Source organism: Anarrhichthys ocellatus, unplaced genomic scaffold (genome assembly GCF_004355925.1).
Source record: "Anarrhichthys ocellatus isolate YVR2014 unplaced genomic scaffold, GSC_Weel_1.0 scaffold5, whole genome shotgun sequence".
Classification (NCBI taxonomy): domain Eukaryota; kingdom Metazoa; phylum Chordata; class Actinopteri; order Perciformes; family Anarhichadidae; genus Anarrhichthys; species Anarrhichthys ocellatus.
Window position 1 is genome coordinate 1,533,500 of NW_022280035.1, and position 18,553 is coordinate 1,552,052.

An 18,553-nucleotide genomic window follows, 5' to 3' on the forward strand; every position below is an offset into this window, starting at 1 on the left:
TGTGTGTGTGTGTGTGTGTGTGTGTGTGTGTGTGTGTGTGTGTGTGTAAAAATACAAAGAAATAGAATTTTCTTCTGTTAATTATTTTAGATATAAATTATAACCGGGGACGTGATCTAAAAGGGTTAAAAGGACATTTTTAATTTGATCTCGACTTCAAAATATAGAAATTGAAAAACATATGTTCCAGTATTCTTAAACTCCTCCACGCTCAGGATAAAAAAAAAGGCACAGTAGCTTCATTGACCGACATAAAATCAGCTCATAAAAGAAGCTAATCTTTTCTATTGTTTTTCACACCTTGCGTTAAAATGTTGGTGACAAACTTTGTCTATAAAAACTCTTTTCTTGGGTCTTTTGTTTTACTCATAGCAAAGTTTTTACAACAAAGATACTTTTACCTTCTCAGTCCGAGAAAAAAGGAGTTAAATTAACTGGGAAAGTAGAAGTTTATTTACAAAGCTTAGACTCTTCCCATTGGCTCACAGACCTAATGGAATAGGCTATTGAGTTGCATTATGGGAAATGTAGGAGCCAACATTTTTTGATGTTTTGCCCACATCTCTGGTTCTGTTGCTCTTTTTTTAAAATGTGTTCTTAATGGAAGTGCAACACTGAACAGCTTGAGTTCCCCTTTAAACTTTAAAAGCACATGAATTTGATACTGAGCGTGGATTAATTGTACGCCTATTGTTTGATCACCAGTTTGTCTAAAGAATTACAAGACCTGACATGATCATAATAACACAGACACACACGCTTAATTATTTCCTCCTTTTCTTTTTTTTTTTTCCTCCTGCAGGTATAAGACATCCTTGTGAGACCAAATTCGACAATCACCTGCAGGACTTGGAGCACAGCAACTACACACTAAACATCCCGCTGATCCCCACCACGCCCGAGGAGATGGAGGACATGTTCAGACTCTGTTCTCATGTTCGCTTTAAAATCCCTCAGCAGGTCAGGGCCTTCATCTCTTCTGAAAAATGAAATGCATCATGAGGATTCACTTTGTCATGTGCACTCACAGTGGATGATAATATCTCACTGCAGTAGTCACTGTCTTGGTTGCTGCTGTTTTACACATGTTGCTGTCATTGTTAGATTCTTCAAGGGCTGGTAGATGTTCGACAGCCTCACAACACATTTTACGAAGAAGGTTGGTTCACACACTTTTTTTTAAAAGGATTTGCAGGATAGTTCATACAGTAAATGTGTTTCTTTCTTATTTATTTATTAGTATTCATGGAGATTGTTGGTGAGACATCGAGATACGCCTTACAGGAGCACTTACATCTGATCGCGGCTCCTTTACAAGTGATATGGGGCAAAAAGGACCAGGTAAGGTATGATGATCCAGTGACTCAGCAAGGCCTATAATTAAATAAGTGGCAGCTTTTGCTTCTAAATTAATCCTAAAAATGCATGTGGCTGTGTACAAAACTTGGTGGCTCAGGTTTTTGGTGCTCCAGGTCCACATGATAACTGTATGGTCCCCCGTGTTTGTCCAAGGTGGTGGACGTCTCTGGAGCCGCAGTCATTGCAGAGGTGTTGCCTGGATGCAGAGTGGACCTGCTGGAGAACTGTGGACACTCCGTGGTGATGGAGAGGCCCTGTCGGACAGCCAAACTCATCCTGGAGTTCATCATCTTGCAGCAAGGGGCCAGGGGGGGGCGCGAAGAAAGCCTCCTGAGCTAACTAAAGACTAATGAACATGACATGCACGTGTAAACAGACGTCTAAGCTGTGACATGTGACAGAAAGCAAGATTTTTTTTTTTTATAGTGTTTTGCATTTCTTAGAAAATGCATTGCATTGTATGGTAACCTGCAACATGATAATAAAAGCCCCATGCATTTCATCTGTACTGGATGTGTGTGAGTGTATTCATGCAGAGGTGTCTGTGGTTGCAGCAGGACCGCCTCTCCCCTCCTTCATAAAAAACTCCTTGTGTGCGCAGTTTTGCTGCAGCCCGGAGTCGAGCACAGCTGCCAACATCTCTGACGGTAACGTTAAATACCAAACCGCACATCGTTTCTACAACAACAACAACAACAACAACAACAAAAGAGTAATAGGCACAAAAACGCGCCGGTAAGGCTTTTATTTTGACGTCTCTGTTACTTCCAGCTGGGCTGATTTAAGATCCTCGCGCGTGAGTAGTAATGGCTCGTGGACTGCTAACGTTAGCCGTGTTAGCTCGCTAGCAGGCAACTAGCTAGCGAGCTAACACGATAAACTCCATTTTCCCACTGTGGTACTCGCTTTTTATTCAACGCTACATATCTCAGTGCATCCTCACTGGACTCAGCTCATTAGCAGCATATATATATTTTAAAAACATATTTAAAAATATATATTTTACTTCCTTGCGAAATCTGCTCGTTAGCCAGCTTCCTTCTTTTTATCATAGCAGAAAGAGTGGAATGTATAACTGTTGGATAGCTACTTTAGTTTTTTCCCATTAACGTTAATTATCAAAAACGTTAGCTGGCTTCACTAGCATTCTCTAGTTAACGTTAGATAGTTATTATTAGATAATTTAGTTACTTAGTGGGTTTATTGTGTCTTACGTAACGTCAGATTTCAGTTTCAATTCAGTAGAAATATTATACATTTATTCCTGAGCACTTTTAGTTGATTATACTTGCATTCATTTACTTAAAGATAGGTTTTAGTTGATTATACTTGCATTCATTTACTTAAAGATAGGTTTTAGTTGATTATACTTGCATACTTTTACTTACAGAGAGGTTTTAGCTTAGTTGATTATACTTGCGACCAAAATGATGATGAATATCATGTATTATGATCTCAAACGGCTACTGAATGGACCTTTAGTCAAATGCAGAATGTACACTGTACATGTGTCCAGATGCAAATATCTTGCATACATTATGCTCATTTAAACCACAAAGTAAGCACCTTCTTCTACAACAGATGGGTAGATCATTACTCATGTAATACAACACACACGCTCACACACACACAGGCACAGGGAGGCTCTACTGGTAAAAACACATGATTTGACTTTAAGTCTACATGATTGTGTCGATCATATTCTGCATAACTGTGTTACAGCTCATGTTAATGTGACTGTTTTTTCACAGGTGAAATTGAGTTAAGCCAAAGCGTATCTGTTCCCTCTCTATTTTGGTTGTGACCAAGTGGGTATTGTTCTACAAATGGATAATGGAGACTGGGGCCATAGGGTAAGAGATGGACAGCAGACAGACTAGAATAAGAGCAATTTATTTCTGACACTGTTGATGTTAAATTTACATTTAACCAGTTTACGTTTAGCATCTAAAATGAATGCAGTCTAATAACTTCCCTACTTTCATGAAGGTTGTAATGTTTGGATTTTATCAAAACTGCTTTAGAGAGGTGTCTATTCAACCGTCTGATCGTTCTGGAGGCTGTAGTTTGCGGTGCTGTTGAATCATATTGCGTTACACTGAAAGGTGTTTCTTTTCACTATAATGTGATATTATTCAACACCACAAACTAGCTGATTTATTGCAGAACTTCTGTATCAGACTCAATTGATCTTAGCTAGGTTGACAGCTGAAATCCACACTATTCATGTCATTCACCTACAACTGCAGGATGCAAATGCTCATTTTAAACTTCACAGAAACATATTTCTTATCATCTTCCCGTATCTTTTTTTTTGCCCTAGATGAGTTCTCCCGTTACCTTGAACGTGGGAGGCCGCCTGTACACCACCAGTTTATCCACCCTGCAGCGCTATCCGGACTCCATGCTGGGCGCCATGTTCCGGGGAGATTTCCCCACAACTCGCGATTCCCAGGGGAATTATTTCATCGATCGCGACGGGACGCTTTTCCGGTACATCTTGAACTTCCTGCGGACGTCCGAGCTCATCCTCCCCTTGGACTTCACAGAGACAGACCTCCTGAGGAAAGAGGCGGACTTCTACCAGATCGAACCTCTGATCCTGTGCCTCAATGACCCCAAGCCGCTGTACCCTCCCGACATCTTTGAGCAAGTCGTGGAGCTCTCCAGCACCCGGAAACTGTCGAAATATTCAAACCCGGTGGCTGTTATCATCACGCAGCTAACCATAACCACGAAGGTTCACGGTCTGCTGGAAGGTATTTCCAACAACTTCACCAAGTGGAGCAAACACATGATGGACACCAGAGACTGCCAGGTGTCGTTCACCTTCGGACCGTGTGACTATCACCAAGAGGTGGCCCTAAGGGTTCACCTCATGGACTACATCATGAAACAAGGCTTCACCATCCGCAACACGCGCGTGCACCACATGAGCGAGCGAGCGAACGAGAACACGGTGGAGCATCACTGGACTTTCTGCAGACCGGCTCACAAAGTCGAGGACTGAATCCCAGCGGAGGCGTTGCTCACAACTGTTTGATTTGTCTCCATGTTACACGAGTCACGATCACAAAAATAACTCGTTTTGATAATGTGTCAATAATAATGTTTTTCTTTCTTGTATGATAAATGTGGCTCAAAGTCCAGACAGAAACCATAAAAACAATGAAAATGTGAATTCTTGATTTGTTCACCTGTTGGAGTGCAAGAACACTTTATCTGTGCTCCCACTACTTATATAACATTTCTAGAGAAATTAATTCTTGGGGTTTATGTCTACAAAACAAAAAACACAATTCTTATGAAGCAGAAAGACCCGATAACAATGATTCTATTACAATTGTATTTATTTAGAAACACTTTTACCCAAACGATGCTAAAAATGTGGGTATGTTGATTCTTTTTAGGAGTATTTTCCGATTTAATGTGGTTCCAATACCTGCATCTGTTTATTTCAATGATAAAGGGAATGTAAACAGGTAGCCGTGGTGTAAGACTCTTTGCCTACACACAGTAGCAGATCGAAGTCTTAATTTGCATTAATGTGCGATTAGATCTCAATTTGAGGGGGAAAGAGAACAATTTGCTGTCTTGGTCGTGTTTTGGACGACAGACACTGAACAGAGAACTTATTTGGATTGTCTAGTCGTGAAGGGTTTTCAATAATAATAATAATAATAATGTATGATTATCTTTTGCCCAATTTCCAGTAGATCTTAAATTTAGTCTCTTAGCTCTCTTCTCTCCTTGTACGCTACTATTCCTGAAGACCCTCGTCGTCGTCGCATGTGTCTTGTGTATATATATATTTGTGCGCTCTGCAGTATTGCATCATACTGTTACCATTTAGAGCTCATCGCAACAGTAATGTTTGATCATTCCAGTCAAAATAAACCCATTTGTGCATTCGTCAGTCATTAGTTTTGTTTTATGGTTGAACTTGGACTTCTTATGAAGTAGCCTGTGTGAGAAGTTATCAGCCATTTTGATCAGCATTCGAGCAATGTGGCATTAATTTAAAAAATGTTTTTACAAAATGTTCCTGCCAAGTTACATTCATAATTGTGATACAAGTGGAGAGCTGTAGGCCAGTTGGCCCTCATGTTCACTATTTTTCTGCTGTAAAGCACAGATAAAGATGGCAGCTAATGTCCTCACTAACACTTTCCTGTTAGAAAAGTTAATTTCTAAACTGAATGCTAGGAACGCATTTCTTTAGTAATTGCATTTCTATCCAGTGACCTGTTTCGTAGATTATTTATTGAATCCCTTTAGGAAACATGAACTTTACTTAAAATAATCTGCTATATTTATTTGTGTTTAAGATACTACACATTGTGAAGTCCAATGTCCAATTTTATTATTTTTTAAATAAGAAAAAATTACAAAAGATCTCATCTTCCATATAAATGCCAAGGTAATGTTATGTTAATAAGTACTAGACCAAGTCAGAAACGGGTGAACAAAAAACAGAAATTAGGTGTAAATTTCAGCAAATTCAATACATAGATTTAAACTCGCATCCATACTCAGTGATAGGCTGAACATCATAGACCCCAAAAGCTTTAAAAGATCACTGTCACACTATTTAAGATTCACCATTGTACCATTGGTCATTTATTTATTCAAACAAACCTAACATGTTTGTGTCATTGCAATTATCATAATTATATATATATATATATTTTATATAATATATAGGTTACTTTGCATAAAAGGGCAGACTGCCACTGGAAACCCTTTTATTTTGTATTCATGACTTTATAAAACAAACTTGAGCTGTGTTTAAAACTATTTTTGTATTTAATTTAAAAACAAATACATTTTGATTTTATTTTTTATCTTATTTTGTTTGTATTTCCGTGTTTTAATGACGCATAACACAACCGGATGTGACGACTCTTCCTGGATGCGTTCGGTTTGTACTCCGACGTCGAGCTGCCGTTGGCTCGTGTCTAGATTCTAAGATTCTAGACATTTCCGCTCGTTTGCTTTACTCCGGGTCACAAAACGAGCGCACCCATCCTCGCGGCCAACGCTCTTGTAACAAGTAGAAAGGACACGTTTCCCTGCAGCACTGTAGGCTGTTTAATATCGATTTACGATGTTTAGAAAGAGTGATAAAGTAAAATATCTACTGAGCCTTGTTCCGGGCAAACAACGCCTCGGGACGTACAGGTTCCTCCCCGTCTTCTTCTGCATCGGAGGCGTTATGGAGTGGATCATGATCAACGTGAGGATAGGAAAAGAGACTTTCTGTGAGTATACATGCACACATTGAGTTTGTTTTTCGACAGTTTAACTTCAGTTTTTTCACTTGAACAGTTGGCACGTTGCTTGTTTCAGTACCTCACTGTTTACTGTGGGCCTCCTGTTAGGACTGTGCTTTGTGGACAGATTTAGGACCCACAACAACCCTTGTTGACCTTTTTAAAATATGTCCTCAAGCCTCCCTCTCCTCCTCTCACTACTAATAGGAAATGTGGAAAAAAGATGGCCTTTTTAAGGACACAGTACAGGTCAGGGAGCTGCATGCACAGCTGCTGACACATAGAAATACATGTCACAATATATCTTGACTTGGTACCTCAGTATCGATTAAATGATATTTCTTGGTGTGATTTCCATTCAACACAAACTACCTGTGGCTGATGGTGGTCTCAAACTAGCAGGTTATCAGTGTGAGTTTATATAATCAGCCCCTAATGCAGACTTTAATACCAGGAGAAGACAGCATACTGCACATCATTGTAATATGACCAGTGGTGGAAGAAATACTACAATTCTAAAGTACCCTTCCTTTTAAAATGCTACATAAGTACAAGGGTGTAGATTTGGCTTCACTATTGGTGGGGGACACATTAAGTGGGGGTTCTGCTGGTCCTCCCGCTGTCCTTTCCTGCATTCTGGTGAATTTTTCTGCATCAATTTATGGTGGAAACAAAAAGTCTTTATTTCTGTAAAGGAAATCACTAATTTCAGGCCTAAAAATATAAACGTATAATGGAACATGGTGCTGTAAGGCTCTCTGGCATTCTGTGTTGCTTTCAAATATTTATTCTCCTGTAGATCAACTTTTCTCATTGAGTGTTATTTCTGCTGAGTCAGCACATATGTAGGCATGATGTAGTCATCTTTTTTTGTGTCTTTGACCTCTTTAAATGTGCATGTGGCACCTATTCATTTTAAAATCATTTTTATTAATTCATAAACTTATGGACTTTAGTTGCTCATATGTGTTTCAGCAAAATTTCTGCTCATCTTCAAAACTTTCTTCACATTCAAAACACATCACATTTCTCTGGGGGGAAAAAACGATTGGGATTTCAAAATAAAGTGCTGTAATTCGTAGATATCCCAGAAAAAACATTTTGTGTGTTATCCGCCAAATCATGAATGAGGAAGTAAGAAAGGCCACACAGGGTGGGAGGAAGACGAGGTGGATGGGTCCAACAATTACCGATGTTTGACCCAAGAGACGGCTGTTTGCTGCCCAATATGAACGGTGATTTATGTTTCATGTACTTCAGTAACGACACTGCTGAAGTTATTGTAAACCAAACCACAATCTTTTCCTAAATCGACGTAGTTTTGTCGCCTTAACCTAACAAAGCATTTGACGATCTCTTCCTAAACCTAAGTTAGTTATGTTGCCTAAACCTAACAAAGTATTTGACTGATTTGTATTCTGTGAAGACGAAACTTTATTTTGAAAAGACTGTATTCATGTAACGAGCAGAAGTTAACACAAGTTGCTGACTTTCGTAGGAAAACGTACGAAAAATAAGGAGTAACTTTTCGTACACTTAGTCCAATATTTACCCCTGAAATGTAGTGGAGTAGAAGTACTATAAAGCAGCATGAAAGGTAAAGTATAAGTACCTCAAACGTAGTACTTTGGGACAGTACTTGAATAAATCAACTTTCCACCACTGCACATATCTGTTGTTATTGCTCTTGTGTGAAGCTACACCTGTAGAGAGTCAATTTAAAAAGCTGCTCTCACTGAACCCCGTAACCATTTATTCCAGATGTGGCACTTCAGGAGAACTAGATCCTCTCGTGTTAAAAACAAAACAAATGAGAAAAAGCTGCCGTGCATATTTGATCCTGTAGTATTCTGAGGCCATTCAGGGACACAGGAAATTGTTTTCCTCTTCAGAGAAATGGACGTCATTCCTCTGCTTGTTTGTGTTAGAACTGCTTCCTTACTGCATATATGTTGCAGTTGCAAACTCTCTTTTATTCTTCTTTTCAATATCATAACTGAATTGCAGCTGTTTTGGTTTTCCGTGTCCTGGTATAAACCTTCTTCACTGAAGACATTCAGATTTGTCATTGCTTGAAAGAACATGGCTCAGCTCCATTAAGTGCACCCTTTGAACTAGCTCACCTAAATGGTATGCAGTCATTATTAATATTATTGATCACTTCCTGCAGCTTTAACAGCATCAGACCTGTATTTCAAGTGTCCCATTCAGTCTTTTACTTCTTTTCCAGATGATGTCTACCGAAGGAAACGATCAGAGCGGGATTACCAGCAGAAGATAGCAGATGGTTTGGTTCTTAATGAGCCTGCAGCCAAGTGAGCGATGGTGGGACTTAATGTGGACTAAGGACACCTTCTTGGACTCTCTGACTTGTTTCCTACAGGCTGGACTGTACTTCATAGCATGTCGCAACAACTGTATCACAGTTATGAAGGAGTCAAGAGTGTAAGGCTGATGGAGAAGCATGCAAGTTTATCTTTAATAAGAACTATTAGCAGTAATAATCATCTCAACAATGGTCTCATATCGACATGTTCATATCATAGCACATGCCGAGACAAAACCGTCTCAACTAAATTGCAACAAAATAAAAGATACAGAAATGAGTCTTTGTATGTAGAGACATCACAATCTGCCAGTATCTGTGCAACATCATCTAAGATAAGAAACAATCCTTGTTTAAATATTGTTTTTCTGTAATGATATGACTTCTGTCTGCTTCTAAGAGATCGTACACTGTACACTAGAGTTGACTACATTAAATGTAACATAAGAACTACACTTTGTGACTGGTTTACCTCCGTCAAAAGCATGCTCTGGGTTACTTTCAGTTGTACCATCCGATAGGGAGCGACTGCAGACAGATGAAGCTGTTGGGGTGCTCGGACAGCATGACGGGGTTCCCGTCCAGTCTCACCTCGTCCATGTTGGTGCGGATGTAGTGGCTGGTGTTGCCTTTGCAGAACGTCTCGTCTGTTATTGTGGAGATCTTGTTGTTCTGCAGAACAAACACACAGGACAGCTAGGATAGCTACAACCGCTGGCTTTCTTCTGACGGGTACAAAACAGAATCAACTTTCTTCCCCAGAGCGTCTGTGAGTCACATGTGAACTTACATGCAGGTGAACGACGTGCAGAGACTCTGGAAGTTGGGGCACTGCTGCCAGTTCATTGTTTCCAAGGTAGAGATATGTCAGCCTGGTGAGTTTCTGCAACAACAAAGCTGCTTATTGGCATAAGCAGTGGCTATATACAGTATATATATATATATATACACACTGTATTCTAAGACGGCAACAAAAACACAACAAGTGAAACATTTTGGCCCTTTTAACAAACATAATTAAAAATTAAACAAATACAAATATGAATTCATAATTAAATCTTAAACCCTTGTCTAAATGACATTATATTTTATATTTATCTATCCTGCGCTTTCACACATGAAATTCCAAGAATATATTCGGGTATTGAAATACATGTCTCACTCTCTCACGGGGGGGTTTCTACTCTCACCAAGCTGTAGGTTTTATTTCTTCCACCATTAATTACAGTTCATACAACAACGGTCCCTGAAATGCTTTTTCTTTATTATTCTGGTGAGAGGGCCGCTTGTTGTATCAAACATCCAAACGCATGCAAAGTGCATCATGTCTGCAGACTTACTTTAAACGCGGTCGCCTTCACACCCTGGGTTCTGAGCCGGTTGAAATTGGCGTTGAACGACACCAGCTTGCCGGGCAGCACGGGGAGTTTAGTCAGTCTGTTCTCTGCCAGAGTGAGCTCCTCGAGATGTGGAAGTTTAGAAAAGGCTCCGTCTTCTATCTCAGAGATGAGATTCCCGGTTAGGTCGATTCTTTTTATTGTGGCTGAGGGACAAAACAAAGGAAGTGAGCTTGAAAGATGACATTCACTGAAGACTAAACTATCACAATGACTTGTATTCACCCATGTTTGCAAAGTCTTGGTTTCTGATTTTTCTGATTTTGTTGAAACGTGCGTAGAGATACGCCGTTTCCTTTGGCAGCGCCGGGACGGCCGACATTTCCGGGGTCACCTCCTCACAGTAAACGGACCCGCTCAGGCAAACACACAGCAGGCAAGTCGGCAGCTCTGGAAACATCACAATGTTTTCATCATCACCTTTTGGACAGAAAACGATGTGACAGTGCAGCTTAAAACTACACCAGAGAGTTTATATGAGGACACTTAATCGGCCCCGTTATTACATAATATGGGGCTTTAGCTACATTCACAAAAATGTGGAAGAATGCCTCAGCAAGTGTTGCATAATCGGCTTTGAAACTGTTGTTGAGAACTTGGATCTGTCTAAACGGACCTTACCGTGGGCTCTTGGAGCTGCTGGTTTGGTGTCTTGAAGGACATTAAAGTTTGGAACCTTTGCAGTGTTTTTCTGTAAAAAAGGAGAAATCTTAATAACTATTCTTTACATCCCCGACTCCAGACTATTGTGCATTTCTTCCACCCCGCTCAAACCCCCAGAAAGATATCTTTACCTTAGGTTTTCTCACTTCCATGCTTTTATTTTTTGCTGCAGAAGACAGCATCCACGGGAGCATCACAGATGTCAAAAGTAAAGTCCTTAATTGCATCATTGTGTCTTAGTAGCTGGCGAGAGGAGAGAGAGCGGTCCGTCTGCTGGGCTGCGATCGAGAGGTTCATGTGAGCAGAAATCTTTTTTTCCGTCCAGTTTTGTGTTTTGTTTTTTTATTAAGCTGCTGCTGAGTGAGAAAAGGAAACGGACTTTAACTCAACACATGCTGTGTTTGTGTTGCTGTCAGTGGTCAGAAGCTTCTAAAGAGATGTATTGTTAATTTTGTGTAGAAAACGGACAGAAAAGTGTTTCTATTGAGCACAAAGGGATGATTAAAATGCATATAGGATAATCAGTAGGTACATGTGATGAACGCTGCTTTTAAACTTGACTTTAGTCGACAAAATAACGTTACTGGAAAGAGAGTGGTCCTGAATTTAAGTAATTGATGGAAAAAAATGGAGTGATTAGTGAAATGAATCACTGAACTGTAGAGAGAGAACTATCTTTTAATATTTCCCTTTTTCAGCTTCATACTTCAGTTCAACTACCAACTCAGTAACAGCAGTTATTCGTGTCTCTTTAGGAGATGGCTGTGACTCTATTTCTGAAGGAATATTTGTCTTTAGTTTGTTTATTAATCGTGGAGGAGTTCTGGTGAGCAGCTGTAATCCCTTTTTCTGCATTATGATAAAACATTTTAGCATTGTAGCAACTGGACAGTTACAAACTGTATCCTGAACAGTTTCCATGAGGCAATGTGTCTTTGTTTCCTAATGAATGCAGGGACCATCGTCTCTCTAACGGACAGCGATTAACATCATTATATGCGAGGTGTCCAAAACTCACATGCTTCCTCTTCCACAGAGAGATAATAAAACTACTATGATTACGACCAGTTATTTCCAAAATGTAGAAAAATAACAATTAGCGCTGAAACATTAGTCGATTCATTAATTAGTGGATCAGCAGATAACTAATCCCCTTTGATTAACAGTCATTCACGAGTCCTTTTTTATGCAAAAACTCTAAACATTTGTGGTTCCAGCTTCTCAAATGTGAGGATTTCCTGTTTTTCTGTCTCATTTCATAACAAATTGAACATCTGTGGAATTTGGAGAAGCAATTTGAAGATGTATCCCTGGGTTTACTATTTAATGACATTTTATAAACTGTGATTCATCTAAAAAAAGGACAAATGGCACTGTTGTCATATGCACTCAGGCAAAGATCAAACATGGAGCCTGCAGGAAATTGTCATAAAGATGTTTTACCTTTTTCTTCTTCTACTGCTTGTGCTATAGGAAGATTTATCGTGTTCAAGCCCACCGATAAACATCCGGATCTGCTTAAGTGTCCTCTAGCAAATTGCAGACTGACCTTTACCTTTGATCTTGCTGTGCATGATGGGAAGCAAAAAGGAGCTTTTCTCACGTATGAAGCGTCTCAGTTATTGATATGTTTCCACACGATTACAACCAATAGGAGGCTTCCAATGTCCTGCCCAAAATTGTTTATATAGTTTTATAATGTGTTTAAATGCAGAAGGCTCTCGTGTTGAAGCAGAATGATAGAAAGGGATAATGTCAATGTTGTACGAGTTTAAAGCAGCTACATTAAGACAAGACAGACAGACAGATAGATAGTTACTTTATTAATTAATAGACAGATAGATAGTTACTTTATTAATTAATAGACAGATAGATAGTTACTTTATTAATTAATAGACAGATAGATAGTTACTTTATTAATCCCACAAGGGGACATTTTTTTGCTACAGCAGCAATTATGGTACAGGTAAATAAAATAACAGAGTAAAAATATGAAATATAAAGTGCACAATATACAATAAGAATAACAGTAAAAATATCAAAAGCACAATGTATACAATAAGAATAACAGAGTAAACATATTGGATGTAAAAATGCACAATATATACAACGAAATAGAATATTAAATTAACTAACTAAACAGTAGTGCAAATATGCAACCAAACAATAAACAATATGCATTCTTTGCTTTCAATATATTTGAATAAATAAATAAAAATCCTCATGTAACCATCTCAATCCAAAATAGATTATGAGAATGTGATGTAAGCACACACAATATGTGAGCTGTTGAGTATCTATGTTATATATTAATGATCTTATTTCAGCCTACAGCAGTGGCTGCATTATGTAAGGCAGATGTGTGGTGAGCAACGAGGAAACAGAAGTGGCTGTGAAGCGGAAGTGGTAATTACTGCCCTGAACGACGACACGGAGGACGGAGGCTGAATTGACCAGAGTGAACGAGAGAGAGAGAGAGCGCGCGAGAGTGAGAGAGAGCGAGAGCGAGAGAGGAAAAAAAAAAAGCAGGACTTAAAGTCACCAATATTGTAAGTGTAATAACGTCGTACTTATACAGAGCGCATTAGAATACTATATATTTGCACGAGGAGCTCAATCTTAGAATAGCCGTTTCATCGTGTCCGGGTTGAAGCCGTCACGATAACGGACCAAGCTCGCGGGGGTTTGTTGAAAGGCAAGTAGGTTAGCGCGCGCTAGCTAGCTGCTAACGCTAGCGAGCTAGCAGCTAACGCTAGCGAGCTAACGGGCGGACGGATTCCATGACACTTTTTGTTCTGACAGGCTCGTTCAGCCTGGGCGGGCCGTGATATACAGCTGTTAGAAAATGAATTAAAACGCCAAAAGCAACGTTCAGACATTGCAGTAGAATGGTTTTATATTCTGTTCATTGTATTTTAAAAATGGATTGCCAACACCCTAACCGTGTATTTATTTTATATATTTTAACAAACGAAAGTCAGCCGTTGGCCACGCTGGCCTACTAACCGTTATCTAGCTACATTAGACGACGCTAGCTTAGCTAACTGTTAGCCACTCCACTCACAAATAACGACAGATTAGCAACAATATAACGTTTTCTAATCCTGTTAGGTCGCTAATGTAAATGGGAGCAAAACAAAATTGTGGATCGGATCAATCGCGTTTACCAAAGCTAACCGTTGACATCAAGTTAGTCGAAATAGACCATGCTAGGAACATAAGGGGAGGGCATTAAAAACCTAAGTGTCGTTTTAAAACATCGTTCCTCAAGCCAGGAACCCGTGTGTGTATCACATTTGGTATCATCGTAAGACGCTAAGACTGTTGATTCAGTCATAATTAGGTTAATGACGGTGGTTAGAGACGAGAAAGGATTGACGAACGCTATCAATCTGACGGTAACGGCAGCTAGCAGCTAGCATTAGCTAGTGATGGTTGTGTGGTTGACCCACTTGCTAATGGGCCCAGTTCGCACTGCTTATCCTCACTTTCCATTGGATGCAGGGTTTCCTGGTCTGCCAGGTCAAAATAAAATCAGTTCTTGACACTTGATGTACAAACACAGAAATGTCCACTGAATGGACAATGTGAGAGCTATCTTGTCTTTTGATTTAACTGCACATAACTTGTACTATTTGTATTTATTTTTCCCTCCCCCAGTTTAGAAAATGGATAAGAACGACCTGGTACAGAAGGCCAAGCTCGCTGAGCAGGCTGAGCGCTACGATGACATGGCTGCAGCCATGAAGTCGGTGACGGAGCAAGGTGCCGAGCTGTCAAACGAGGAGCGCAACCTTCTCTCTGTCGCCTACAAGAACGTGGTGGGAGCACGCCGCTCATCCTGGCGAGTCATCTCCAGCATCGAGCAGAAGACCGAGGGCAACGACAAAAAGCAGCAGATGGCACGTGAATACCGGGAGAAGATTGAAGCTGAGCTGCAGGAAATCTGCCACGATGTGCTCGTAAGGGATTTCTTTTATTTTTTGGCGAATACAAACAGACCCAAATTCATACACTTGTAAAGATAGTGCTTGTGTGTCATTTAGCCTGATTAACACACAACTGAGCTGTTTAATTGTTGTTTTCAGGGGCTACTGGACAACTTTCTCATTAGCAATGCAACTGCTGCTGAGAGCAAGGTGTTCTATCTGAAAATGAAAGGCGACTATTATAGATACCTGTCTGAGGTTGCATCTGGGGATACTAAGAAGGGTAAGTGAGGACATGATCAATATTATGAATATATGCTGTAACAATGTACTTAAAGCTGCATTAATGAATATTATATAATAACAATGGGTCAAAAAGGGTCCCAGAAAGGGTCCCACAGAGCATTACTGTGTAGTCCCTCTCAGATCTGCGTAGCCCAACAATTTATTGTTTGATTCCCTCTCACAACAACTCTTATCCACTTTGTTTCCAGCAACGGCAGACAGTTGTTGACATACAGAGGGCAAGCTGTCTAAGTTGGGCCACATATAGTGAACACAGTGGAGCATTCAGCACCTACAGAGACATACTTTCCTCAGGACATAGTAGTGACTGAAACAGAGCTAAAGGGAGGTTAGGCAGACACAAAGATTACTCCAAATAAATGATGGTGTTTCTCCCTGTCTGACAATACAGTATGCCATTGTTTTTTGCTTGTTGTGCTGCCCCCAGGTGGCCCAAAACATACTGCTTTAAAATGTGTTTTAGTGAAGGCAAATTTTTTGTTCACCCTTTTCTGCCTAAAGCTACAGTGGACAATTCCCAGGAGGCGTACCAGCAAGCTTTTGACATCAGCAAGGGGGAGATGCAGCCAACACACCCAATCCGGCTCGGCCTGGCCCTCAACTTCTCAGTCTTCTACTATGAAATCCTCAACAACCCGGACCAGGCTTGCGCTCTGGCTAAGGGGGTATGAACTGAAGCCTAATGTTATAGTTTTGAAACCGTTAACAGGTTAACTGTAATTTGAATTGAACACAAACATCATAAATAGCCAGAAACCGTGGGTACATTTTCATCATTGGTATCCATCTACCTACCGAGCATCAGTGATATCGGTGAGAAGAGGTGCCTGCGAAGATAATACTCATCCAGCCACAGCCTGTTCGACAAGTATCAGTTGCCGTACAACCAGGATTCAGAGCAGCTTTAGTGTGGTTTTTCTTTTTGGCACTAGGAACTGCATTTCATTGTGCAACCCTGTGTTGTACAATGACAATAAATTAACCTTGTACGGTTATTTTGAGCTATTTATCTTTCAGTGCAGACTAGCTCAAAGAAATGTTCTGTTTTGCATAGTCGGTGCCACACAGTGTTTACAGGATGCTGCTGGATTATTTAAATTTAAATAACAATTTGCAATCTTTGTATTTCAGGCATTTGATGACGCCATCGCTGAACTCGACACTTTGAACGAGGATTCTTACAAAGACAGCACCCTGATCATGCAACTACTAAGGGACAACCTGACCGTGAGTTTTCGGCCCCAGGCTGTTTTTCTTTCCCCCTCCTGATTGATCCCGGTGTTTCACTCAAAGTATACACTATAAACTATAACGTCTCCCTGTCTCTGTTCCCAGCTGTGGACATCAGAAAACCAGGCAGATGAGGCAGAGACCGGAGACGGGGAAAACTAATGGAATTGCACTGTTAATCCACCTACACTCTTATCTTAAACACAGACAGCTTATATACATCCCCCTCCACTCCATCAGCTCCTCCCACTTCTGTATGACAAGCAGCCTGAATTGCTCCTGACCAACTAGTTTACCCCTCTCAGTTCTCTGTGAGGTGACAGGGTGATTTTCAGTTAGCAGATTCAGTCACTTTGTGGAAACATGTTGTATTGATTAGTGAGTCCATGTTGCTGTTGTTTTTGTTGGCGTTGTGTATGTGTATGTGTGTATGTATGTAGTGAGAGAGCAAGTGTGAAAGGGTATGACAGTGTGTGTGTGTGCGCGGTCTGGGGGGGGGGGGGGGGTTGTTGTGAATTCTAATCGTCCTTCCAAATCCCTTTGTCCCAGCTAGTTTGTGCTTTTTATTTTTTTTGTTACTTTCTTATTTGTGATTCCTCATCATGATATTTACAGGTTTTATTGTATGGTAATTATACTGGCAGTTGATTTCCACCAAACACTGTGATGGTAGGCGTTCACAACCCAAAAACGTATTTTTTTTTTTGTGTGCGTTTGTGTTTGAATTTCCAGGCACACGTACAATCCTGTATTAACAACCAACTGCAATTCTGCTGTGGGCTCATACAGAAAGGAGGCGGGCTGTATTGTGACACTGACATCTTGGTGTAATGCTCCTTGATCATGTTCACAAATTCACAGTTTCAAAGTTTTAAGGGACCCCTTAAATTGTCATGTTAGATTTGTTCAGACATTCCACATTATTAGGCTTTCGGAAAGGCAGTGCTCCGTTTTTTTTGTTTTTGTTTTTTTTAATTTTATTTTTTAACTTTAGTATGGATTGTCATTGTAGTTTTACTCACTGTTCAGGTGCTGCTTGATCTCAGTACAATGAAAATTGTATGTGCGTAAATGTGGTTCCATGTATTTTGCAAGATTGACTATCATCTGTATGTAAAACCTAAAGTAACCTTTTATTGATGTTAATTGAAAAAAAAAAAAAATGTCTTACCACACTGTATCAACCCTGCTTGCAAAATATTCCTCTTAAAGCGGTTGTTTTCTCCAACAAAAAAAAACACAAAAAAAAAATCTGTGCCTGGCTTTCTCTTGCAGCCTCTGTGGCAGCATCTGCTTGTTGTTTTTAGAAATCTCAAAGGGAAAGAGCGAGACAAGACCAGCTCAAATAGCTACATCCTGATGTCAGTTTCCACCCACGTGCAGCTCTCTGCTTTTTAAGGATAGCTGGTGTGAATGATCGCCTCAAAAATCAGGTCTATTTTGAAGGGGGCAAATTTGGGAGAAAGTCCCAAGTCATCACTTTTGGAAAGAAGCTCAGTGTCACAATACCATTTATCACCACTACATTCCACATATTGTAGTTGAGAGACACCATTCCACATTATAGCTGACAGTCTGTTTTCTCTGACAACACTCCAATGAATTGAAATAATCTTCTGTTGAGGGAAAAAAAACAAAAAAAAACTTCATGTCAGTTTATTATTATGCTTGATGAAAATGCAGTTAGTGAATGTGGAACGAAGCCTGTCTGTATATCGGGTATCTACTTGCTTTGTTTTTACTGACAAGTCTTATGGCTAAAAAAAAATTGCTTCTGTAACAGTCTATTATTACCCAGTGCACACACGTGGTTGTGAAGATTTTAGAATAGCTCTAAAAAAAAAAAAGCAATGACGAAATGGAGATAAACAAATGGTTGGTGTAATTCTAGCTTTGTGTTTATGTATCTTAAAACCATTCTAGTTTCACTATACATGTAAGAAATAGGAAAGTGTCAAAGACCATTCAGTGAAATAAAGTTTCGTTTAAGATAACAGGCAAATTACGTCTTCTTTTTTTTGTTCACAAGGAAATTTAATATGATTTAGTAGTTCATAAAGACAGCTTGGA

General features: G+C 39.8%; 5 protein-coding genes across 11 annotated transcripts in view; 4 read left to right on the forward strand and 1 right to left on the reverse strand.

Moving 5' to 3' along the window:
* Window positions 1-1,845, forward strand: part of abhd6b (abhydrolase domain containing 6, acylglycerol lipase b) — a 7,309-nt gene extending 5,464 nt beyond the window's left edge. Inside the window, exons 6-9 of one of the 2 annotated variants that reach the window (XM_031845448.1) lie at window positions 803-960; window positions 1,105-1,159; window positions 1,241-1,341; window positions 1,513-1,845. In XM_031845448.1, the coding sequence (XP_031701308.1) occupies window positions 803-960; window positions 1,105-1,159; window positions 1,241-1,341; window positions 1,513-1,698 (500 nt within the window). In that variant the 3' untranslated portion in view covers window positions 1,699-1,845. Of the gene's footprint in view, window positions 1-802; window positions 961-1,104; window positions 1,160-1,240; window positions 1,347-1,512 lie in introns of both variants that reach the window. The other variant, XM_031845449.1, reaches the window with a different exon arrangement.
* Window positions 1,846-1,944: 99 nt separating this feature from the next.
* kctd6b (potassium channel tetramerization domain containing 6b) lies at window positions 1,945-5,912 on the forward strand. 5 transcript variants are annotated; one of them, XM_031845233.1, is made up of 3 exons: window positions 1,945-2,006; window positions 3,111-3,212; window positions 3,683-5,912. In XM_031845233.1, exons 2-3 carry the CDS (start codon window positions 3,186-3,188, stop codon window positions 4,367-4,369), a joined length of 714 nt encoding a protein of 237 aa, XP_031701093.1. In that variant the 5' UTR covers window positions 1,945-2,006; window positions 3,111-3,185; the 3' UTR covers window positions 4,370-5,912. The 5 variants fall into 5 exon arrangements, with proteins under 5 accessions (XP_031701093.1, XP_031701091.1, XP_031701090.1 ...); XM_031845231.1 differs by having other exon boundaries at window positions 1,954-2,155; XM_031845230.1 differs by having other exon boundaries at window positions 1,954-2,094.
* A 389-nt stretch (window positions 5,913-6,301) lies between these two features.
* uqcc5 (ubiquinol-cytochrome c reductase complex assembly factor 5) lies at window positions 6,302-9,411 on the forward strand. Its single transcript, XM_031844297.1, has 2 exons — window positions 6,302-6,620; window positions 8,863-9,411. The coding sequence occupies exons 1-2, from the start codon at window positions 6,467-6,469 to the stop codon at window positions 8,949-8,951; spliced, it is 243 nt and encodes an 80-aa protein (XP_031700157.1). The 5' UTR covers window positions 6,302-6,466; the 3' UTR covers window positions 8,952-9,411.
* ognb (osteoglycin, paralog b) lies at window positions 9,076-11,302 on the reverse strand. The gene is made up of 6 exons (XM_031844296.1): window positions 11,150-11,302; window positions 10,977-11,046; window positions 10,581-10,745; window positions 10,299-10,501; window positions 9,749-9,841; window positions 9,076-9,630 (listed from the first exon to the last, which is right to left on the reverse strand). Exons 1-6 carry the CDS (start codon window positions 11,246-11,248, stop codon window positions 9,460-9,462), a joined length of 801 nt encoding a protein of 266 aa, XP_031700156.1. The 5' UTR covers window positions 11,249-11,302; the 3' UTR covers window positions 9,076-9,459.
* A 2,158-nt stretch (window positions 11,303-13,460) lies between these two features.
* On the forward strand, window positions 13,461-18,477 carry LOC116382324 (14-3-3 protein beta/alpha-1-like). Of its 2 annotated transcripts, none has more exons than XM_031845298.1 (6): window positions 13,461-13,567; window positions 14,679-14,980; window positions 15,107-15,230; window positions 15,755-15,918; window positions 16,385-16,480; window positions 16,589-18,477. In XM_031845298.1, exons 2-6 carry the CDS (start codon window positions 14,687-14,689, stop codon window positions 16,643-16,645), a joined length of 735 nt encoding a protein of 244 aa, XP_031701158.1. In that variant the 5' UTR covers window positions 13,461-13,567; window positions 14,679-14,686; the 3' UTR covers window positions 16,646-18,477. The 2 variants fall into 2 exon arrangements, with proteins under 2 accessions (XP_031701158.1, XP_031701160.1); XM_031845300.1 differs by lacking the exon at window positions 13,461-13,567 and adding an exon at window positions 13,606-13,713.
* Window positions 18,478-18,553: the final 76 nt, after the last annotated feature.